The 26,093-nt window shown below is 31.3% G+C and overlaps 1 protein-coding gene across 1 annotated transcript; it reads left to right on the top strand.

Moving 5' to 3' along the window:
- The first annotated feature begins 317 nt into the window (after positions 1 to 317).
- Hecw (Hecw ubiquitin protein ligase) lies at positions 318 to 26,093 on the top strand. Its single transcript, XM_070652178.1, has 8 exons — positions 318 to 570; positions 637 to 2,878; positions 23,659 to 23,856; positions 24,015 to 24,139; positions 24,206 to 24,365; positions 24,444 to 24,556; positions 24,861 to 25,446; positions 25,524 to 26,093. The coding sequence occupies exons 1-8, from the start codon at positions 450 to 452 to the stop codon at positions 25,612 to 25,614; spliced, it is 3,636 nt and encodes a 1,211-aa protein (XP_070508279.1). The 5' UTR covers positions 318 to 449; the 3' UTR covers positions 25,615 to 26,093.

Genomic DNA, 26,093 nt, shown 5'->3' with positions numbered 1-26,093 from the left:
GTGGGCATTATTGAGCAACAATGTTATCTAAACAAAATAATGCTTTTCTTAAAAAATCATATTTTGTGAATGAAATCGACCACTGGATCTAATAAAACTCATTCATAAATCTATTATCTTTGGTTTAATGTACTTCCTGTTGCATGACACTTAATAATTTGATCAAAATTCTTAAAAGTAATGAATACGCTTACAAGATAAAAATAACAGCCATAAAATATTCAAAAATGCAAGTTTGAGTCAAAAATTCTGTGAGAAAATCGCAACGGCTACGAAAAATTCAAATATTTTTGATCTCAAACAGTTATGCAAATCAAGGACCCCCTGAAATTCCAAAATTTTCACTGAATAATCAATTTTCTTAAAAATAATAAAGAATAAAAGGAAAATTAATGATTAAAGGGTTAGAAAATGATGTGTTTAAGTGATGTAAATTGAAGTTCATTGTGATGGAAGAAAATGAAAGCGAAAAATCGGAAAATAATGAAAGTCGAACGGACAACAACAAAAACAATGAAATTTGTGACTTAAGTACAGCAGACGATGGCCATAATAATGAAAATGTGATAAGTATGTTATCTACTATCCAATTAATGCATTAATTGCTAATTAAATCCATGCAATTAATTTTTTTAGCTGATAAAAATGAATGCGGAACTTTAGACGTAAGTAATGAAACAAATTCTAGTCATACGAATTCTGGCGACTGTAGTTCATCTGGATGTTGTTCAGGCGTCAGACGTAAAGCGATTTTAACAAATAATGTTGATAAGGAGCCACGAAATGGCACGAAAAAAAAGGTACGGCCGAATGGATGTTTTGTCAAATCGCCCGTACAAGATTTCCAATTATGGAACATTGGAAAGTGTTCTACAATGAAAGAGACTGATTTGGGTGAAGGAATAACAGCAATAGTAAATTATCATAGACCTCTGGAAAGGTCATATCCTACAAGTAATAGAAATTCAAAAAGTCAATCGGAACATTTCTCAGATGATTTTGGATTCGACATTATTGATATAGATGAGTTAGGAATATCAGATCCTTTAAGTACAGGAATTGATTTAGTCGATATAGGATCGTCATCAGATAGAAAGCATGATAGGAAGCCAACAATAGAGCAAATAATAGAAAATATTCATCCTCCATTAGCAACGCCTGAAACCGATGGAAGCTTATCAGAAAATGCAAATACCCCAACTAAATTGCTTTTAAAACGCACACTAGCTAATTCTAAAGAAAGTTCAATAGAAGGAACACCGAAATCATCCAAAATTCTTGGTGCCATTGATGAAAATGTATTCATAAATAAAGAAGAGATTAACTTTGCTGATGACTTGTCAATTAATTTAAATGATTTACGTCCAAAATCAGCATACTTAATTAAAGAAAGCTATGGTGAAGGAGCTGTCGGATCAAGTTCAAAGTTTTTAGTCGAAAATATTCCATTAGTTAAGCCTCACAAGCCACTTGTCCGTACTCTTTCCAATGGTAAATCAAGGATTCATCAACGTAATGATTTCTTAATGAACTCTAGTGCTGGTGAATTAACATTAGAAGCTAAATTAAATGTAAGAAGAAGTCCAACATCAGGGACAACAACTAGATCTGCATCGCCATTAGAATGTGTCTCTTCACCCGATCGCAATTCTCCAATAACAAATAGTAGCAATAATAATCAAATGTCACGTTCGAGAGCTTTATCTCGTTGTCCTCCAACACCTACACATCACAGACGAATTAGGTCGTTATCTGACGGATTTAGTGGTGGCTCAATTGAAAGGTCACGGACTTTATTTTCACCAGAAACCGTGGCAAATATAAATGTTCCTGAAATTCGTCATGCTGATATTGTTAGCTTATCAACACGTCAAGATCCATTAAGGACAACAGAAATAAGGAACGAAGAAGATGAAACTGATTCTCCAGTAAGACACGTTTCAAGTACGAGATTACCGTCAATTCCAGAACGAGCTTTAGTATCGAGAGGAGTTGTTGAAAATGAGCCACCATTGCCACAATGCTGGGAAGCTCGAATGGATAGCCATGGAAGAATATTTTACATTGATCATCAGACGAGAACAACAAGTTGGCAACGTCCAACAAATGCTGGAGCATTGCCAAGTGGCGCTGATCAACATAGACAGCAATTAGATCGAAGATATCAGTCTATTAGACGTACAATTTATAGCCGTAATAGAAGTCCACCGAGGGAAGGATTTACAAATGCCTCATATTCTAGACAAATGCAAAATAATACCCAATTTGAGGGAATTTTCATTGAATCTCATCCAGCATTAATAATGATCTGTCGACCAGACTTTTATTCACTTTTACATACGAATCAAGAAGCTATTGATATCTACAATAGCGTATCAGCATTAAAGCATATGATATCACGCATTAGACGAGACCCAGCATGCTTCCAAAGATATCAGCACAATAAAGACTTAGTTACATTAGTTAACTGCTTTGCCATAATTAATGCTGATTTGCCATCAGCATGGGAAACTAAACTAGATCAATCAGGAAAGCAATTTTTCATTGATCACGTTCATCGCAAAACGTCCTTTATGGATCCGCGTTTGCCAATTGATTCGCCACGTAGTCGACGACGAATGCAAGAAAATGTTCCTATAATTCCGCCAAGACCACCTCAACTACCGAGATTATCGGTTGGGTCACCAGAAGTGCCGATTGCATACAATGAAAAAGTTGTTGCCTTTTTGCGACAACCAAATATCTTAGAGATTTTAAAAGAGAGACACGGCACAAATTGTTCACGTAGTTTACGTGAGAAAATCAATTCAATAAGAGTTGAAGGAACTACCGCACTTGAAAGACTTGGACATGATCTTCAATTGACGATTTTATTGAGGTGAGTAATTCTTTTTAATTAAACATCTTCCGATATTTCGGTCAGTAGCTCTCATTTTATATTCTGTTATTATAATTCGCTAATTAATATTTGATGGTAATTAAGACAATAATAATTAAGAGATCATAGCCTGAAGGTCATGAAAAATCAAACGTGTATAATTCAACTAGATTTATTTCCGTATTTGATGTTATGGATTTTATGATTCTTCGCGAAAATAACACTACAAAAATGAATTAATTTAACATGAAAGGCCACCGAATTGAGATTAAAAGCTATAAATTGCTACGTTTTAACACTTTTATTTGTTCTGCAATATTACTCGTAAAATCGTGTAAAGCTTATTGCATTTTTCAAATCAGAAATCGCCGGATGTTATAAACTCATAAATACAGCTAAAGATGCTTATCATAAACTAAGAAAATGACCTTAATTACATTAAGTTGAGCGTATTTGAAACGTCAATTGCTGGAAAATTGAAATTAATTTTGCGTACACAAACACAATATTATCATCGTTCATGTTAAGGACTCACATCTCATCTACTACCTAATGACATTTTAATGTGAATGAATGTTGACAATATCTGGTTTTGCGATTAGGAAGACGGAAAAATAAGAAAAGACTTAGCATTGCTACATACATCAATGGTATTATGTCATTGTTAATAGATCAATGCTAGTCTTCTTCTTTTATATAAAATTCTTATGTGTTCTATTTTTTATGGCTATTTTAACGTTAATGATTATGTCTTCGAGTGCAACAATAGAATACTTAATTTGATTCAAATTCGAATTAAGTGCTTGTATTTTTGGACCTAGACAATCAAGCAATAAAAATTATGGGTCAATGGGCAAGAATGAGAGAAGCTTTAAATAAATTGTCTATGGCTATGGTGAAATCGTAATATTTCTATGCTTGCAGCATAAAATTCTTTCATTCTGAATCATTGAAAGGGAAATTGGATATGCTTTTGCTATTTAAAATTGAGAATTTAAAACACGTTCTGAATGGTGATTGATGCTTATGAAAGTTATTGCAACCTGCCATTAATTTGATATTCGTTTAGTAATGTTGAGGTATTTTATAGGATCATCTATATGTATTCTAGGGAAGTTGTGGGTAACCAAAGTACCGCGGCAAATTAGTGAAGCTCCAAAAATCTTTAGCAATGCCACGAACCAAGGTGTGCCGTGAATAATTAAAGCTTCCCAACCACTGTTCAAGGGCATACTTTAGAGGCATTTCGGAAGTTAACTGTATCAAATCAGGATCCCTTCGATCCCTAAAGCCCTACGATTTAAAGTGGATCAATGGGATTTACAGTGGATTGTTGAAAATCAGGACCTGTTATTCCTCAATTTCATACATATATTTTTTGCTATTAACTTTAAAATTGCTAAGTTGTTGATCATAAAACTAAGAACCAGTTCCCGAACGATCAGACTGTCTAGGCAACTTCGCGTCGTACTGTTAATACGGCGACGTACCAAAGCCTTAGTGATGTTCATTCATTGATTCATCCACTAATTTTAAACTAACTTAATTTTTTTGGCTGTCTTCATTCCGAACCATCACATCAAGCAACTGTTTTAATCTGACATAATCAAACGGAATATTAAATTGCCTTAATAGATTTATTTAAAGCAACTTAAATTAATTTTCCTTCCTTTTTAATGAATCAACCAACAACTTCCAATTTTTTTATTTTTGTTTAATTCATTTAAGTGACTCTTTTTTACGCAATTGGTGCCACAGTCCAAAAATAAATTCTTTTATTTTTATAAAGAATTATGCGGGTATAACAATTGAATTGGCAAATGACAACTAAAAATTCAATTGAAAGCGAAATTTTCTAATAAAGTGAAACCCGCAGACGATGGGAAAAAATTTGCATAAAAACCGATTTTTTTTGGGGAGAATTTAACTTGCAATGCTATTGCTGAATTATGTCTCAAGTGCTTTCAAGTGAAATTGCCATTGAAACGGAAAATGACAATGAGACAAGAAGAAGAAAAGGTTATATAAGCATGTACACGCCTTTTGTGCGTCATATTGATTTAAGATAATGTCTTGTTCTTATGATAGCTGTAACTATTTTTTTGGGGATTAAGTATAATGAATTCTAACGAAAAAGTATGTTTGTGGAGTGAGTAAGGTTTGATTTTTGAGGGATCTATAAGTCAATGCTATTTATAATATGTTCCGAGACCTATTAAACCTGAACAGATATGGAGTATGCTCTTGAGTTTGCATCAGAGTTGTCATAAAGCTGTCTGTGAATAGGTGCCTAGCTATATCATGATAGCTTTTGACTTTGTCTAGGTATTACCCAGTCATACCTATTGAAAGGCAAACAAATTTGCCTTCTTGTAGTCTTGCCGAGCCATTTGCCTAGATATTGTCTTTGGCTAGGCAAGACTACAATAAGTTTGTTTGTCTTTCTACAGGTAATGCCTGTGATAGATTTTTGCCTTTGGTAGCAAATCTATAGGTGACAATTCGCTCATTTATATGAGTATGCTCATTGTCTAATTAGAGTAAAGTATCATTAGTGCTTCATATACTTAAATACCAACTTAAAAATGTCACATAAATACGCAAGTGTCAATGAGGTTTGCTAATGAGTCGCAAAATTTAATAAGCTGGTTGATTGTATGGCATTCCAAAAAAGTCCAAGAACTATTGCTATAACTTTTAGAACTATGATGCCGGAATAGCCCGTAATTTTAGGTATTGAATCAGAATAGTGAATCTTCCACAATAAAGTCTTTTTGGCCGAGTGTAATCTTGTCTAGTTAAGACGTAAGTTCTGCACCCAAACTTTTAATTATTACAAGTGATGTCGATATAACAGGAATTCGCTCAATGATCTTGAGCATTTATTTAATCTTCATTTAACAGAAACTTCATAACTAGATCAAGATCTTCCTAGAAATTATGCAGCATAACGGAATTAAAAGTGTCAGCTTACGAAGAAAAGAACAATATTTTGCGAATCCAATAACTATTGCATAAATTCTGCAATATAATGCTCAGTTGATGATTATCAGCCATCGTCATATTGCAAACTATTGTGGGCGGGAATGAAATGTTTGAAATTTCATGAATGAATGAAATTTAATTGAAAAGAAGAAGTTTATTTTTTGTGTGATTTCTTTCTCTTTTCCGTTATTGCTATTATTGCAATCGTATGTGATTGTGCGAGTAATTTAATTTTACGATAATTGCTATTTTTTTCTACAGAACTAGAGTTCAGAAGCGTAATGAGCTTTGCTATATATGCAGAAAATTTATGTCAAACTTTTATTCATTTTTACATTTTTTTTTACAAAAAAGGGCTTGAATTACATGCATAACTAAAAGTTGTTTACTATTAACGCAACAGAATGAATGACTTTGTTGCGGATATAATAATAAATTAAATTTGCATAAGTAAGGTTTAATCAACTCAAATTTAAAACATAAACACGGAAAAGTTTTCAATTTCTAGATTTTTGCGGTGATGAATTTTCGCTTTCATTTCTAAGAAGAGATTCTGTGTCAAGCGTAGATGCACACACATAAATTAAATTACTGTATCATTCATAAATCTACGCTATGCATATGCAGCACCTGATCATAATCCGACTATTAATAAATATCTCGTTTCATGTTTCATTAGACATTGAATTTCAATTCTGTTGTCATCATCATCATCTATGACTGTAATACTATGATGCTGATGAGAATGTAAACTGTGAAATGCACGATTAACTCATAATCTTATTTATTTTACTTCCATATAGCGTAAGCTTATGTCAACTCATTTGATTTCCGAATCTCCCTAAAGATCAGTGTTTATTAAGCTGTGTGCCGCGGCACGTCAGATGTGATTGATTAATCTTTGATCTAAAAATCAATTCCTCGACTCAAAAGCAGAACTTGATGTCGACCCAGATTTTGTATTGAAAAATCGATTTGATGCGACTAGACTATAAAAAATTTGAGTCGACTTCTTGTTCCTCGACTCAAATGTGAACCATCAACCCAAAAATGTTGAGCAGATCCTCCCATAAATCATTAGAATCGAGAAATTTATTAATCGCTGTATTTTTTATCGATGCAAGAGAACTAAGATTGATGCTTCATCAAAATCACTTCTACAATGTCACTTACTTCATTAATTCTTTATTTTTGTCCATTTTTGCGCATAGAATGTGATTTTTATGAGCTTATTGTTAGTGGAAAGAGAATAATTTCCGGCACATTTGTAGAGATTGTTGTTCTTTCTCTAGTTTATTAGCTTATTTTATTGTTCTATAGTATATTAATTGATTATAATTTATAATACGCCCGTATTTACTTTTTATTGGCCGTTAATTGAGTTTTGCTGGTGGGTAATTTTGCTGGGCAGAAAGGAGAGTTTGGAATAATTAAATTGGTAAGCTCTTGTCATACTTGAGGCAATTAGTAAAGATAACTCTCCGAGCAATGCATATGAAGTAGGTTCTGTCACGGAGCTTATGAGGTATCACCATGGCAGCCATTTTGCTTCCAGGTGGAAGTGGCTTTCATTTGGTGCTATTAAAAGAGCTTTAGTGGAGTCTTAAAAGCTCCGTGGCAGAGGCTTCTTAATTTGTGTTACTCGGGCTCGACTTAATTTTACATTCCAAAACCTAACTTCTTTATCGGAAATATAATTAATCAATGACCGTCAATAGACTCCCCTGGCAAGTGAGAGTTGATACGTCTATGCTTGTTCGCCTTCTCAATTAAGACGCTCATCAAAAGAAATTGCTTCATTCCTATACAAAACGCCATCAACAAGGACATTCATGCTCCCCTCATTCCAAAACTATCGTTAACAATTTCCCGACTGGCAAAAATATCATTAAAATTATTATTTGCTTTTATTTAATTCAAAAGCAAGTCATTGGATGAAAAAAGTTTTTGTGTAAATTTTCTCAGTACATGATGCCATATGGCTTCTCGACTGTTTGACCCCATTAAAAAATGATAAAAAAATGCTAATTGTAATTTAAAATTCTAATTATCAAGTCTTTCGAAAAATACAAAAAAGTCAAACTTTAAGTTTCTTTAAGGCTTCATTATGAAATTATTTTATTTTTTCTAGCCGAAAAAGAAGTTTTTTTTGTTTACATTTAAATGTTGATTTAGAGCTGATTATATTACACATTATGCATTTACATTGTGAATGTAGAATTTGTTTATTTATGCTATGTTTATTCATGCAAAAGTGACTAACCGTTCTACTTACTTTTTAAAATAATTAGAAAACATTCTTTTTTTATAAACTGTGAAATTATTTCAACTGAAAACACCGCGTCTATAAATAAACAATTTCTCATTCTCAATTAAATTCCTTTCATGCCAGTACAATATGATTAAATCATTCAGTATGAATAAATATTGCGCCTTTTTTTTTAAATAAATGCTACTCAATTCCTTCTTGAAGCATGCCTCGTTCGGATATGCGATTTCGCTTATTTCGTAATTTGTCGGAACTCTACCCTTGAGCCAAAATGGAAAGATTTTCGCCAGACTTTTTTTGTCCGTCCGATTTTGCCAGATTTTCGCAAGATATTGGACGATTTTTTTCTCGCAAAAAAATCTCCGTCCGATTTTGAAAGATTTTTGGACGATTATGCCAGAAAAAAAATCTTGCATTTTCTGGCAAAAATCGGACGAATCATAAACGCCCGACTTTTGCCAGAATTTGCCAGACATAATTTTTGATAAAACTTACGAAATATCTTCCAATTTTCGGCCCGATTATGGAAGATAAATCTTCCAAAAATCGGATGAAAAAGTCTTTCGAATATCGGACAGAAATTGAAAGATTTATGAACGATTTTGTCAGATATTTTTCGAAAAATAGTTTTGGAATTTTTTGGAAATCTTAAAAAATTCAGATTAATATATGTTTATGTAAATTATGTTAAATCTCAATCTTTTAAAATCACTAATATTCTTTAGACTTAATGGTTTCTTTTATTAAGCAGATCTTGATCATATATCCAAAATGATGGAAGATAATCATATTGCAAAAAAGGAATTTTGCAATTTCCTTGGCCAATTTCAATTCTGTGTTTAGATTATTATGTAGAAATCTATCATGAATTTGTCATTCATAAAAACTGATTTATGAATCTAAACAAATTTAATTCATTTACACTTGAATAAGATGTGAATATAATGTTTGATTACGATTCTTTAATAAAAGTAACTAACAGTAAAAATATTGTGCTTAATTTTTTTAATTAATTGCAGTATACCTAAATATAATTTAAATAGATAAATTTAAAATATAATTATATTTCACGTTCGCAATAAGTTAATAACTTATATATGTCTTTTGCCATTTAGAATAATATATATTTTCAGACAGCGGTAGCTCAGCGGATAAGTAAAGGACTTCAAACAATTTTCAAATCAAGCGTTCCACGGTTCAAATCCCAAGACAAATCTGGCATAATCTGGCAAAAATCGGACGAGTATAAAAGGTTTTAAAAAGATTCAAACGCTTGTGAAGTATATGAGAAAGAGAAAAAAAGATAGAAAAATATAATTTTTAAAATTTTTTAATTAAAAATCTTGCAAAATCGTCCAAAATCTTTCAAAAATCGTCCAAAACTTGCATGCAAGTAAGTCAAGTTATGGACGATTTGTCTGGCAAAATCTTGCAAAAATCGGACCGATAAAAAAAATCGGTCCGATTTATAGCTGTTTTCTTGCATTGTCGTGCAGTTAAGGATTTTCAATGTATGGAAAATCTTGCAAAGTCTGGCAAAAATCGTTCTCGGGCAAAAATCTTGCATTCGAAATCTGGCAATATCGTCCAAAAATCTTGCCATTTTGGCGCTAGGGTAATCATGTATATGAAATAATAATAAATTAGTCACAAATTCAGAGTTGCAAAACAGACACCTGTGACAAGCAAAAACCGCACAAATTCTTGATAATTTGTATGGTTTTGAGGAAAAATTATCCAAATTATCAAGAATTTGTACGGTTTTTGCCTGTTTTGCAACTCTGCACAAATTCGCAATATGCTCACCATATACAGCACTATAGAATCAATATTCTAAGCATATGAATGATCATTGATTGTGTCATGTAAAATAATTAAATTAATAGTTGAAAAGCGCAATGAGTCGAAAAGTAAGAACATTAGAGTGAATCAAGTAGCAACAAAAGGAACAAGATTTTAATTAATGTTCTTACATTGTTTTCTAATTTAAGAAACTTTTTCGTTAATTATTTATGTCTACAAAAACGTTAAATGCATGAAAATCAAGCAAATAAATTAGCTCTGCATCACGTTCCGAACTTATTAGCTACGATATTCTACGGCAAATTCTCTCAAATACTGGGATGTCTTCTGAGAAAGTTTATAAGCTTCTTAAATTCGAATAACAACAGGTCTGAATAATCTGAGGAATCTTGAAGTTATTTAATGCTTAGAAGAAGAAGACAGAAGAATGTGGCGAAAATGAACGAAATTTTTAGATTTTCTTGTAAGGAAATGCAAGAATGTAGACTTTGTTTTCGAGATTCTATAAAAAGAGTTAATTTTGGTAAATAATAAGATGATAGTAGTGCCAGAAAATTTTTCGTTAAAAACAACATCATTAATTATTAGAATTGTGTTAAGCTTTAAGACAATTAAAATTCTAGAGAAATAGGTACACTTCCTACAACATAGATCGAGTAAAATTTGAACCCGCGACCTATTAATCACGTCAAGTACTCTTATCTACTGAGGTACCGAGTGATGATGGAGAGTTTCGTACAATGCTCTTTTAAATATTCTTGTTTATACAATGCAATAAACACAGCTCCTATCGATGTATTGGACCAGGACATAGAATCCAACAGGAGAGGAATTCTCGCTCTGGTTTGTAACCTTATGTAAGTTACTTACTTACTTCACTGTCCATACAGATCATTTGTGATCCATGATCACCCTTAGTTTTGCATCTGAATCTTAATCTATCGCTGGCAACCGATTGTAAACTAAGGATACCGAGTGCATTACTATCTCTATCGATATGCAAGTTGATAGCTCTGTATCAATGTAGTTCAATAGACATTTTGACTAAATCTAGAATCTTTTTCTACTTTAACATAATTTTGAGCATATTTACTTTATTGGTGTGTCGCAAAAAATTATTTATGATAAATGGTGTGCTGCTAATGATTCTCATTCTAATCATTTAAGAACTGATTTATCTTAGCTATTAATCAAATTTTAAATCGAATTTATGATCCATTTAATAAATTTGGAATAAAAAATCAGTTCCTAGAAGTTATATCTTAAATTATTTTGATTCTATATCTTTAAATTTTTCAAAATTCAGCCTTAATGTTTACTATGCACAAGAATTTAAAACCAAAATTTAATCTTTAAAAAGCGAACAAATTTTATGGATCCTAGAAATTCACAAAGAATAATTTTTAATTCATCAAGTTATAAAACACTTGTCTGATCTTGTGTAGTGCAATGAATGATAATGATGATTATAAAATGATTCACGAGAGTACAATAAAAAATACTTTGATGGCCATAAAATTATATTTCGCCTCCTCTCTGACGTGATGACTCGACTGTAGAATCTTTAATTAGAATATTTTTTTTCCTCATGATTTTCTTATTTTTGCTATTTACATAAACACAATTATCTCATTTGTGGCATATGTATGAAATTATATCGCCGCATAATTAAGCAAATGATCGATAACAAAAACTTATTATTTCACTATAAGTCAAAAGAGAACGCTCGGCGCGCTCTTCTCTCCAATATTTCACTATATATTCTCTTCTTAACCATTCATAAAAAAATGTGTGTACAAATATATCCATTGCTTTTTATCGCACATTTGTTGTTGCTGTAGATGTGGAAGGAAAAAATAAAAATATAAACTCAATGTATTCAGACTTTATAAAGTTTTGTTTTCGGTCTGAAGTTTCTGCTCATAATGAAAATAATAAAAAAAAAAATGAAACAGTTGTTAGTTGTCAATGAAGCACTTCACGTTGCATTTCGGAACGCTGCACGATATTAAATGTAAACCGGTAAAAAGGATATTTGAAATGCGTAAAAGGAAAATGTTTCGATAGTGAAAAAAATATTATTTTAATGAGAAAAATAAATGAAAATTTATACAAAATGTGGAAAGTTGACTGACAAGAATAATTTAAAATTATTATTCAATTTGATAAATACAATTGAAGTGACTCGATTTCCTTTGGTCGACGGTTAATGGAATTCTGTCAAAGTTGTTTGTTATTTTGGTTTTAATTGCATTTCATGGACTTTAAGGTTCTGTTTTGTGGATGAAAATAAACAATTTTTTGATTCTATGTTGTGGTTGACAATTTAATGAATTTTGTTGATTCTACTATGATATATAATGCTTATATGCAAGTCAGTAATTAATTAGACTGCCGACGTAGTGGATCTAGGTCAGTGATTCTTAAACTGTGTGTTTATGCTCAATAATGTGCCGTGAGATGGTCTAATAAATTTGAAGAAACATTGATCAAGGTTGAGATTGCTTGCAATTCAAACAAATCTGTTTAATCCATTGAAAAAATTCTAATGAGCGTCTAGACCTTGTCAAAACAAATCAAGCAAAATAAAGCTTGACCCGATTCCCTAATAAATTAGCATAAGATGTATCAGGAAATCGACAAATCTCACACAACTCTTGACCGCGAACATTTTCAATCTCCAATGCACAATGTGTGATCGAGGTACAGAAATATTTCTGCAAACACTAACAAAAGCCAAATCAAGAAGAAAGAGAAACATGGATTTTTGTGCATTTTGTGTTGGAATCATTAAGTCTGTCCTCTATAAATTTAGCCTGATCTCCAAATCACCTTAAGAAGAATTTGATAAAACATTTTGGGATTTTTAATTTATTGCATTTTATGTCAGAATAGTTACGATCACCTCGTACAGAAAATGTATCTTTATTATAAAAGATGACATCTTTCAAGTTCTGTAGGAGTAGAACTACAAAAATAATGTGTATGAAATTCTGTGTCGTGACAATAAAAAGTTTTTATTCTTACAAGCAGCCAACTTTCAACTTCGGAATCAATTTTCATATTTCTTTAATTTTCAACACACTCATTGTTAATAATTCTTTTCTTTTAATGTTTTATTTGCGTTGTATCGACATTTTTCTGCAGGAAGTTGGGGAACAAAAAGGTATGCAAATTAACTATTGATGAATAATTACGACAGAATTATTCAATATTTAAAGAACGTGTTCTTTTAGCTAAATGTTGGAACAACTAATAATCACAAACATGATAATGATTGCGGCAATTTCTGCCTATTCTTATTCATTCCGATTTGATTCAATTAAATTTGTTCACATAATGCATGTCAGCTAACAATGAGTGAAACGATAATGAAATTAAATTGGGAGAGTAGATTTTTTTGGGCACTTGACTATACATTGTGAAATTTAGGTCACAAATGATTACTCTTCTATGCCTTTATTTATGCTACTGCAATTCAATGTACATGCACTTCCTCACTTTTTTTATGTACGAAAAGCAGTTCAAAGCAGCTAAATTTTTCGTGAATCTAATTTTTAATAGCTCATAATGACATCAAAAATATGATTCTAAATTGTCACGATATGACGAGACAGGTGTATGTCATATACAAAGAATTATTTAGATCAAATCGGTTATATTGTGGGGCATAGACATCATAAATAGTCATTTTTAGAATTAAATGCACTTTTTTGAGTTCAGCTTATGGTGAGTGCAAGAGGGATTGAAGTTGGGGTGTGAGGATTTATGGGGAAGATTGTTAGAGGTGAAGTGTGAAAGTTTTTGAGCTGTTTCCTTAAATAAGATAGTGAATTTCAGTAATAATTTTGATTTTAGACTTTCCATAAGGTTTGTTGGGCTAGCTACACTTCTCCCTGCTTTCGTCTATTACAGTATTCATAAACAGACAAGGAGCATGTTCATCAGCATGTTAATTTTGACAAGTATGCTCATTGTCTATCCGAAATTCATTGACTTTCATTAATTTCCCACAACACTGTCTCCGTTCCCAACATTTGTGACACAATTCAGTTCCAAACACAAAAACTCATCGGAAATGCATTTTGATAAATTATTTTACAGTTCATGAAGTGCAATGGCGAAGCTTAAAAGTCTTTATAAAATTAATCGAATCGAAATAAGGAAATTTAGTCATCAGTTTAAGGTTCATTAACTATAAATTATCGAATATCTGTCACATAATTCCAATGCGATCATTAAGAATTTCGAATATTGTTTCAGTTTTGAAATTTGTTGTGGGTCTAAAATCATTTGCTAGTTCTGAATGAAATCATCGTGAAATCATTTTTTGGTTGTTTGTTTTGGTTTGCTTTATGTGAAGTGAAATTATCAAACACATATTTGGTCACCAATGTGTGTAATTTGTGTAAATGATATCAACAAGAAATTGAATTAATCATGAGTACATGCACCAAAAACCACAATAAATGGTCAAGGTCAAGTAATATGCCGGCTGTTTGTTAATGCTTCAACATTGATCTTGATTTTTTATTTATTCCTCACCTTTTGCGTTTGAAATTGAAGGCAATAAAAATTTCCTTTAATTCTTGCCTCAATTTTATAATCGCATAAATTTATTTAACATCAAAAAAGCTAATTAGAAACTCCGCAAAAAGTTGTTTTATTTTTTAAAACATATTTTGATTGTATTGAAAACCGCGTGTGGGAAATAATTCCTTTTTTTAACCTATGGGTCGTTCAAAGTGTAACTTATGAGCATGTAACTGTGGTCATTGACGTTTAATTTCATAATAATACTTTCTGTGGTTTTAATTTCTTTTTGCTATCTTTATCTTTATGGCTTAATAATTGTAATTGTACTTGTGGGTTAAATCAAATCACTGGAACATGGCCTGAATTGAGCACTTATAAGTACAATTCTGATAAGAGAATCTGTCACAAATATTCATCATATGATGCATCTTTAAAAATTAGCATTATTAGCATCACGTGCCAGTCAGAGAAATCCTCAATTTCTTTTTTGCGTTTCACAACATCTTAAAGTTCTGGAAGGTCACTAATAAGGCGAAAATGAAGGAAAAGGAACAAAAAATAAGAAGGGAATAAAAATACAGAAGCCATCACCAAACCTTCCTTAAGTTGAAGTTGTTAATGACATTCGGCATATATTGTGTCAATAATAAATTCATATATGTATAACGAGCCGTGATTTTGTACAATAATGATGGCAAAAAATGACATTATACAGACATTCATACGAACTCTCATATCCTAATAACCCATATAAAATATAATATTTGTATATATGACTTCTCGCTCTCTTTATGCTTATTGTGTTGTGAACATATTTGATGGCAGGTATATGAAAGATCAAAAATTAAAGTCAAGTTTTGGGTCAATTTCATGCCAACATTTTTTATCACGCTATTCGTTTGTGCTGCGATTTAAAATTTATTATTATTGATGAGAGGATCATTTCTTGTTTGAGGCAGATGCAGATTGAAATTCCTTAATGAACGAAATTTGGAAGGAAGGGTAAAGGAGAAAATTAATAAGATTTTAAAGTTCAAATCGAGATTGAGATATTACGCGCATTTCTTTTGGGTCTATTTATGGTTGGAGACTTGATAGTCGCCTTAATGTCTGTAGATTTGTTGCCTTATATTTACTTTTGGCTGTGCTCGAGATCAACTCGAGATCATCATTCTTAGATAAAGGAAATGAAGTGATTTTTGACTACCTGAAGTCAGTGAAAGTAGATCATGCAATATTTTTTGAAATCTAGGTCATTTGGCTATCCTTTCAGCGTTAAGTAATTTCCGACTGCTTCCTGAGAAATCTGGGTTTCTTGAGAGATTGATATTTGAAAATTTTTAGGTTAATGCTTGTAAGAAAGCATCTTCTGAGTACATTAAAGAAAATTCTAGAAGAGACCTAGCCTAGACCTAAAGACTACAATGTCAGATCCAATTTACACTCTGAACCCTCTTTATCTTAAAACATACAAAGATTACAACTCTGGAAGCGTAAAAATTCAATCAAAACATTTTCCATCTCGACAAAATGAAATGAAACCTTTTAGATTCTATCTGAATTCTATTCTGGATTCCATACGTTTTCCTAAAATATCATCTTACATTAAGTCCATATTTAAAATTAATACAGTTCTTTCACAAAGAATTTTCCGGAAAATAAAACTTCAAAAAACTCCAATAGAAGCTGAATGAACAGACAAATTGCGGACAATAAAAACTTTTTCATCTCCCAACTAAATTCAAAAAAACTTCACCGTCTGTTTTGTTGAAAAGAACATAATTTTTTATCTCATGCATGTTTTTCGGAAGGAAATCTGAACTTTTTTAAATTAATTACTAAGCGATTCGATAAATTTTCGAACAGGTTTTGTGTGTGCTGTATGTAAACAAAGTCAAACAAAGCGTGACATCATATAGAAAGAAATAAAGTATACGCCTTGCAGCAACAGCCGATTGATTTGATCACTTTCATATATTGTATCATAGCTAGCAATGAGGTAATGATTAATCATCATAACAAATATAAGAATCGGAGTCACAGTCATGGCGTCATACATTTGTGCAAATTCAATGCAAGCGAGAGATGAGTAAATATTGAAAGAATTTAAGGATCATTATATAGTTTAATGAGAGCTCCGCGATATAATTACAGAATGACTAAATATTAATGAATATTTAGCATTAATTATTGATCAATTAAACGTTATTTGAATTTATTTAATTCACATTTCATGTGACTAATTTGCCACTGGGGCTTATAATGTTTATTCAGCATGTCTGATTCAAATCCTAAATCGTGATCGGAACGTACAATATTAATAAATTTTATGACCCCACGAGAGTCATTCTCATATTTTTGGTGACATAAAATGATGTATTAATAAACACTTAATTGAACATTATTTCATATAATTAATTTATGGATTAATGATCTCAACAGTTGTGCTGAGCGTGCGTGCTAAACACTGTAATTTTTCCTGTGCTGCTAGATTCATTATTTTATTGCATTGGCAATAAATAGCGATTTCAATCGGGAAGTTTTTGGTGCATTAATGTTTTGGTTTGAGGTTATTGTGATGAACATGTGTGGCCTTTGGTGCTGTGTTGCATGTCTTTTTTAATGAAAATTTATTGAATTTTCTGAGATTTCGTTTGTTTTTTGAAGGAAATGAATTTGAAATTCATTTTAAATGCTCAGAAATAGACAACATAATTTCATGATATTGAGCCTTGCTCTAACAGACAAAGAGCATGCTTCCATTTTACAGAAGTGTCACTACGGTACCTAAAAGCGGTCTCTTTACCTGCTAGAATAGGTTACTAAAAAAGGAGTTTCATCTTACTCTGTTGTTGATAGCAAATTGCTAGCCTTATCACAAGGTTGTTTACACTTAATTGCACTTTGAACTAATTTGATGAGTCATAAAGTCGAATTTAAAATCGTATATATTAAGAACCACAACACTCAACTGACAGATTATTCGAATAATTCGAAAAAATAAACTCATTGAACCTTCAATAGCCATTAGCTCATATAATCTTTTGGATTGTTTATTTGTTATTAATCTGAATAATAATTAAAATTATAATGTATTGTGTTTATAGAATGAAAAAAATGGAACTAGTTAATTGCACTCAAAGAGTTGCACAAAAACCGTTGATTGATTTATGATTTGTGAAAGGAAGTTCTGATAAGTGATAATTATAAAACGTTAGTAGACGATAAGCAAACAAAAATTCTGTTTAAAGAATAATGTGTGAAGTCAATTAGCTGATACAAGTTGTGAGGAACTAAAGTGAACATTTATTTAAAGTGCGAAGAATTAAAATGTAGCAGTTTATGCAGAAAATAATGCACAAAACATAATAAGGAGAACATTTATAATCGTTAAAACATAAAACAGGAATAAATGTGTGAATACAGCTTGCGACAGTTGTTCATTTACAAATAATACTATAATAATAATCGCGTGTCATCGTCAAAAATGTAAATTAAGCTATAATGTGAATATAAAGTCCAGATAAAAACAAATAAAAGAGTCAAAAAAATTGCATTGTAAGAAAAGTTTGTAGTGAAAATAAATTTTACGCAACACTTGCTGCTGCCCACATTTCGCACAAAGTCTGCAGTTAAAAAAAAACGGAGCAAAACTCCACGTTATTTTTATAATCGAAAAAAAAAGTTTTTGTTACCAAAGAACAAGTTTATATTATTATAAATTCATCCACAACCCTTTTTTTGTTTTCGTTTGACGACGATCAAGAAAAAGGAATAAATTGTATGTCTGCATATACATAAAAATATCAACTATGGGGGTTATCATTAAAACAATTTCAATAGTCTATTCGATGTAAGTTTTTCATATTTTTAATTTTTTTTTGTAGTCATTCAAGTTCATTTTCATGCTTATGAATTTTAAAATCAACCACTATCATTATGTGATGTCTATAAATATGCAAATTTGTTTTGTATACATAATTTTTTCACTACTAACATAGTTTCTGGTATGCGCAATAGTCTTTTTCAGCTGGTAGAGCTTAAGGTGTAAAAAGAGGGATGGAAAAGTCCCTTTTTAGTAACAATTTGAAAATTTTTATTACGGTCAGTGATTTTTGAGAGAGTTTTGTTTATTGGAATTGGACGATTGATGATTTATCGATGTTTCGAGTTTGTTAGGGATTAACATAAAATGTGTCTTTGTTATCATGAGATTGAATATTTACTTGTAAATCATTCATTTTATGGTTTAAAGAGAGAATGATTTTTAAAGTTATTGTGTTTATTAAGTTCGGATAAGAATGGGAATTGAATGCTTTATGATTCTAAAAGAACGATAAATAGTGGGTCGAAGTGGCTCGATGGCGAAATGGTTTAGCACTTTGGTATCTAATAATTGCAACACTGTCTCTTTGATCTTGAGTTCAAGACTCGCCAGAAAAAAAATTTTTCTGTCCTTTTTCAAATCATATGTTTTGGAAACATGGCTCACAGCTTCGCTTTGTAGGTTACAGGTAGTAATGTAGTCTAAAGAATAATTCTGATTCCTCTTTAAACTGTTTCTACCGAGTTGGTTCGGTGTCAAGAATTAAACAATTATTATTCGCGAATGGGATCTCAATGATGATGAGCCGAAGATTTTTTTAAAAAAGATTTCATGTTGGAATCAGTTGGAACAAAAAAGATATAGTAGCTTCAACGTTATTACCATACAAATATTTAGGTTTCGAACCTTATAATTTAATTTGAGAATTAAGGTTTTAGTCAATTGACCTTTCAAGTGTTTTATGTCTAATTGACAGAATTCTAAACACATACTTACTTAGTTTTCTCAAATAAATTAATAAACTTCAATTAATAATTTTTCCAAATATTCTATGATTTCATAAGACTTAAAACCTTAACCTTCACTTTTGTTTCCACCATATCAGCTCATTTCAAGTAAACATACATTCAAAGTCACAAAATAAATATGGAAACTACCGAAAGCTATATCTAAATAGGAAGAACAAGCAACGATTGTCGGAAACAATTGAAAATTTATCAGAATATGAATCATTAATTTAGATAAGACAATATGGCTTAAAGCGTAAATGCACTTGCCCTATTTATTTTATACATTTTTACGAAATTATTAATCATTGATAAAGATAGACTTGAACCCTCTTGAGGTTTCATATCGTATCGTAATATCATTTTTCATGAATCAAGCTAGTCGAATAGAAGCAAAAAAAAAATCAATGAATAAAAAAAAGTTTCTTGACCTTTCTCAATGTAAAAATCATTTTTCAGACATTAAAGCATGAGTTCTTTCTGTCTAATGGAAATATACTTACAATTTATTGCTTTAAAATACGATATATGGGAAATGAACTGTGAAAATATTTTTATATATTTGCATAACTTACTCATAACTTTTATTGTATTTCATTCTTTATTTCGGTACTTTCCCTTTCATTCAAATGAGCATTTGATCAATTTCATTTAATATAAATATAAAAATAGACGATTTAATAAAAATAAAGTTGGGATTAAAGGGATTAGTTAGTTTAATAGCTCAATGGTCAAGAACTTGATCAATAGTCCAATAAAATTAAATTTGAATGGTCCATAAAGCTTTGAAATTATGAACGGTCATTGATAAAACGCTTCAATGCAATAAAATGTTCAAAGTCGATACATAAATTTTTGATGCTAGACATGCTGTACATGTTTCATAACCATTAATTAAAAGCGATTCTTGATATTTTTATTAGAGCTGTATTGCGATGCGGTCTGTGTGAATTTTGAAATTTTCATGGATTAAGAATTATTAGCTAGACACAAAAGAATAAGTCATGGAAGGTTCGGAAATAATGTGATGCTAAGGAGGGGGAGAGATGACAGTTGGTTTGATAAGAGGTGAAAGGGGGCTTGAAGAAGCTATTGTAATGTAATTTGCAAACGTTCTCGTGTCATCCATAAATGATGTCCAGCAAATAATCGATATTTTAAAGGTCTTGTCTATTTGCTACTGAACTCTGGCATAATAAAATACACATTTGAATATTGCAGAGCTAGAAGAAGACTAGAGTTGTGTATGAAAAAGCTGATTTGATGTCAGATGAAATTTGGGTAGACTTCAAGCTTTGCAATATTGGAAAATACGGTTCAGGCATCAAAAACTCATCCTCGAAAAGCCATCATTCATAAGCAACCCCATTTATGGAATATGAAATTTGGCGTATGAATCATATTGTAATATTTGGAGCAATATTTTGGGCAATAATCCAATTCAAATTACTGCTAATGATCTGATGTATTAATCCATATACATATTTATAGAACATTTTGTAGGCTTTTATGGGATTAAAATGAGAATTGATTTTTCATGCTGAATAATTCTATGAAAAGGAAATCTGGTACGCTTATTAACTTTATTATTACAATGATGAGGATTTAATTTTCATGAGGGAATGAAAAGTTTCTTGAATCAACCCAAAATCCCACATGTATATCTATTTAAAGTCACAAAAGAAGATTTTTTCTACGTGCGAGTAGAGCTTTTACTATTATTACTATTATTAAAGACTTTTTTCGAGAATTTATATGATTTTACATGAAATAAAAAAAAAATTGAGTCACTGTTCTTATGAGTTCACTGCCATTCCTCCCGTAGTCATTTTTTCTCCATCAACATTATTAAATTTTTCATTTCTTTTTTTCTGTCTCTCTATTTTGCCTTAGTGAAATTTTCATTCAAACATTTTGTGCTTTGCACTAAAAATCATATTTTTATGGCTCGCTTGCTTAGAAGGAGATGGAAAATAAAGAAGAACATTTTAAGCAATAAATTATTTGTGACAAGAGCACAGGAATCTTTATATACAGAAAAATTGTTACTCTTTCATTGTGGAAATAATTTGGGTTGTTTATTAATGATGTTCCTTAAATAACAGTCCTAATGATTATTGTAGTAGTTCCACATCAATTCAGGCATATGCAAAGGCCCCTAACAGGCAAAAAGTATACTTTCACTGTATAGAAAGACCACCACGGTACCTAAAAGCAGTGTCTTTGTCTGTTAGGGGATCATTTTAAACAAGAAGAAGGTAAAGAGCTTAGCCGAAGGCTAGTGATGGTCATGGATTTTCTTGACGAAACCCCTACCAAATTGACTTTTTATCCAAAAAAGAGGCAGGAAGGCTAAGGCCAAACCAACCCTTTCCCTTCTCTGAATACACCCTTGATAGCAACCAGGGGTAAAGCAAGGTAGAGCATACTCTCAAGAACACGCTCAATAGTATGCTTAATAATTAGTATATTTAAGTAAACCAAGCTTTTGAGAGCATGTTATCTGCATGTTAAGCATATAAACACTCAAAGCAATTTCTAAGATACACATTAAGATTCCTTTGCAAATATATCAAAATGTGAAACATAAGTTAAATATTTGGGAATGTTAATTGTCATGAAAGTGACTCCGATACAGCATTTACGTCCAATAAAGCTTTTGCCGCTCCAAATCAGCATATAAGTCCAATAAACCACTTGCCACACTAAGATTGCCTTATCTTTTTATTAGCAAGCCAGAAATTCAAGAATTTACATTTAAGAGCCTTAAATTCTGTACATCACTTATGATCAAACCCCATAGTGTCACACATGTAGAATGAGAAATTGAAAAAGCACTGATCCATTGTAAATCGAAAGTGAAATCATTTGTTCAGTTGGAAGTGATGTTTATAAAACACATATAATCGTAAAGCTTAGTCTATATCCAGTGATTCTCAAACCTTTTGTTCTCTCACCTCCTATATTGCTCTCAGTTTTTATTTGATTTTATAAACTTTTTTTTGTGGGAAAATGCATTAAACCGTGGGAACCAATTTAAAGCTGTGCAACCACAAATTGGATTATTTAATTCAAATTGGTTAAATCGGAAATTAGCAGGCTTAACTTGAATTATTATATCTTATTTTACCACAATTTACCATAAATGACGACTTTATTATTATCATATTATCATTATAACTTATGCATTAACAGTCTAATTATTCGCAAATATTTGAATCACTTCAATTGACACTCATTATTATAAACCTTAATAGCTGTCGCATGATATGATGAAAATTAAAGCATTTTGCGTGTAAATACGTCAAAATGATTGCAGATTATTATCATAAGATTGAGTCATTTAAAATAAATTTTAATAGCTCTCATCTACAAGTAGACAGACTATTTATAGTTGAAGGAATAAGATTGAAGATGTTGCTGTACGCTGTAATTAAATTATTCAAATTAATTAGCTAATTAGTTTCAAATGACTTCTGCTGACTTTTTCGTGTCCATAGAAAATTTGAGATTTTGTTTGACATTCGCTCAGTCATCAATAATTAATATTATGCATCTTGAAGGGATGAATGTAGCATCTAAATGCCAAAAACTGATTTCCAATCTCTTTAAGGTTGATGCCTTACAGCTTACTCAAAATATCAGAATCTGACCTTTTAAAACAACTAATTTTGAAATATCGGTGAATATCTGAGTTAGACGGACGACCACACCACCTTCTTATCAGTCAATACCATCAAATGCTCAAGGTTCTGCAAACAATAACTCACATAATCGGTCAATTGCCATTCAATTTACTCATAAGTGACAACTAGCTCTTATCCGTCAGCTAATTAATTGCAAAATAAGATTAAACAAAGAACAATAATCCAAGTAATTGTAATATGAACCTTATTGACTTTAATCTGTTCACTTCCCATAATGACAATCAAGTATAGTCAAGTATGTCAATCATAAATTATTGAACGAGCAATTATCCAATGACATGTCGTGACACCTTTTTTTTGTCTTAAACAATATAAATCGATAAAAATCAATTACTGTGATAATCTTCAATCTACGTGATATATTTCCTCGTGCTTCATGCTATTTCCCCTTTAAGTTCATTGCGGTTGTATTTCCATAGAGACATGAGACATGATTTCAACATTAAATAAGTACATACAATAGATAAGTTTTTTAAAAATTAAATTATCATGTTAATTACTGTTTATCGTGTTTATATTGTCAAGTCCCGGCTGTTTCTTCTTCTTCTCTATACTTTTTGTTGGAATTTGCATATTAATTATGTGCAATTAAATACAATAGCAATAATATCGGAATGAAATCATTTATTTAATTTTTCTCCTTACAGTCTTTTTGAAAATGAAATTATGAGCTATGTTCCGGTTGAAGCACGAAGCAGTCCACCATTGGGATCGCCTAATTTAAGTACCGCACGGACATCACAACGTGCATCTCAAATGATAAAGAGAGACTTTGAGGCGAAGTTAAGGACGTTTTATCGTAAATTGGAGTCAAAGGGGTACGGACAGGGACCTCATAAATTAAAGTAAGTAATTTAATGGATGTCAAGTTTAATTATTAAAGCTTGAAGCGACAAAAAGCTTTGTGAAAACCTCTAATTTTAATTATTTTGTCACAAAAGCTTTAAAAAATTAGTTGTGGTCGGAGAATTTATAGCTAATTATGTACCATAAATTTTCACAGATTGCACATTCGACGTTCACATTTACTTGAAGACGCTTACAACCGCATTATGACAGCAAATAAAAAAGACTTACAGAGAGGTCGTTTGGCAGTGATTTGGGACACAGAAGAAGGACTCGATTATGGTATGAAAAAGAATATTGTGGAAGTAATTTGTATCCTTACTTATAAGTTCTTCGTTATCATTACAGGTGGTCCTTCTCGAGAGTTCTTCTTTCTTTTATCTCGTCAAATATTTTCACCATACTACGCTTTATTTGAATACAGTGCGGTAAATTCATATTCCGTGCAAATTTCACCGCTTTCAGCATTTGTTGATAATTGTCATGACTGGTTTAGATTTTGTGGAAGGTAATATATTTTAGTTTAATGACTTTTTAATAAATTTCATCATATTCCTTCTATTTCTCTATTTGTCATCCTACACAGAGTGTTAGGCCTTGCACTTGTACATCAATATTTATTGGATGCCTTTTTCACAAGACCTTTTTACAAAGCCTTACTACGACTGCCATTAACATTGAGCGATTTGGAATCTTTAGGTATGTTTATCTTAATTATACAATATCTCAGGCAGCATTTGGTGCTTTTTTGTGCTTTAAAGTTAGAAGATGATTCTTTTATGACTGCAAAGATTTTCGTGCGATGTGAAATTAAATTGAATTTATGTTAATTTTTTTATTTTTATTTCAACATTTTCGTCTACTATGTTTCGGTTTGGCTGCCTTTATCTGATCCTTCTGCGAAATCTCTTTAACTTTAGGAATAGAAAATTTAAATTTTGATGCAAATTTTAAAGCTTTTACTAATTATTTACTTTAAAATCACAATTCTTTGATCCTTTAGACATAGAATTTCACCAGTCACTCCAATGGATACGTGACAATGACATAGGAACTGGCAGCTCTTTAGGTCTGACATTTTGTGTGACAGAAGAGCTTTTGGGCAGAGTCGTAGAGAAGGAATTAAAAGCTGGAGGTAAAAATATTACAGTAAGTGAAAAAAATAAGAAGGAATACTTGGAGCGTATAATAAAATGGCGTTTGGAGCGTGGCGTACAAGAACAAACAGAGTCATTAGTTCGTGGATTTTATGAGGTTGTTGATCCACGTTTAGTATCAGTTTTTGATGCACGCGAATTGGAACTTGTTATTGCTGGTACGGCTGAAATAGACATTAATGACTGGAGACAAAATACAGAATATCGTGGTGGATATCATGATCAACATCAAGTCATTATTTGGTTCTGGAATGTCATTGAGAGATTTTCAAATGAGCAGCGATTGAGATTATTACAATTTGTTACTGGAACATCATCGATTCCGATTGATGGATTCGCAAATTTACGTGGAAGTACAGGACCGAGGAGATTCTGTATTGAGAAATGGGGCAAGCCAAATTCACTTCCACGGGCACATACATGCTTTAATAGGTAAGAAAGTTTTGTTATTTATGTTATATCCATTTCCAATTTTTTCCCCTATTATTCTTTTTTATTGGATATATTAGATTGGACTTGCCACCTTACAATTCACCTGAATTATGTTATGAGAAACTTCTGATTGCAATAGAAGAAACTTCAGGATTTCTAATCGAATAAGTTTATTCATCATTTGAATAATTGGAATTGACTTTTTCATTAAAAAGTATATTAGATTGTAGATAAAATTCATATTATTTTTTTGTGAATTGTGACTTTATATAATTTATGTTGTCTTTTTTTATACAGTTTAATAATTGAAAAAGAAAGTTTTTAAAGGAACAAAAATGAGAAAATTTATACAATTGGAAGAAAATTTTCATTTCTATTGAGAAATGTGGAGGAAAATTTGAGATTTTTTTATTCTATAAAAAAACATTCCATTTATGTTGAAAGGAAGAGAGGAAAGCTAAATTTGCATAAGCACCAAATTTTAACAATTTTAAATAGATGTAATTCAGAATAGCGAATAGCTTTGGGGGACTTGGTTTGAAGGGGGAGTGGGTTGTTGATGGTTTAGGGCTGCTAGAAGTGACAAGAGAATTTTGTAGCTAAGATTAAGACAAGAAATGTAATAAGATTGAATTCAGTAAGGAACA

Source organism: Chironomus tepperi, unplaced genomic scaffold (genome assembly GCF_022539635.2).
Source record: "Chironomus tepperi strain 1889 unplaced genomic scaffold, CSIRO-AGI_Ctep_v1 contig_479, whole genome shotgun sequence".
Taxonomy (NCBI): Eukaryota; Metazoa; Arthropoda; class Insecta; order Diptera; family Chironomidae; genus Chironomus; species Chironomus tepperi.
This window is presented reverse-complemented; position numbering and strand designations above follow the sequence as displayed.

Coding starts and splice junctions, on each gene's coding strand:
- Hecw (XM_070652178.1), top strand. CDS start 450: ATGGAAGAAAATGAAAGCGAAAAATCGGAAAATAATGAAAGTCGAACG. Junction 571..636: donor TAATAATGAAAATGTGATAA/GTATGTTATCTA, acceptor TAATTTTTTTAG/CTGATAAAAATGAATGCGGA. Junction 24,557..24,860: donor GAGCGATTTGGAATCTTTAG/GTATGTTTATCT, acceptor TTGATCCTTTAG/ACATAGAATTTCACCAGTCA.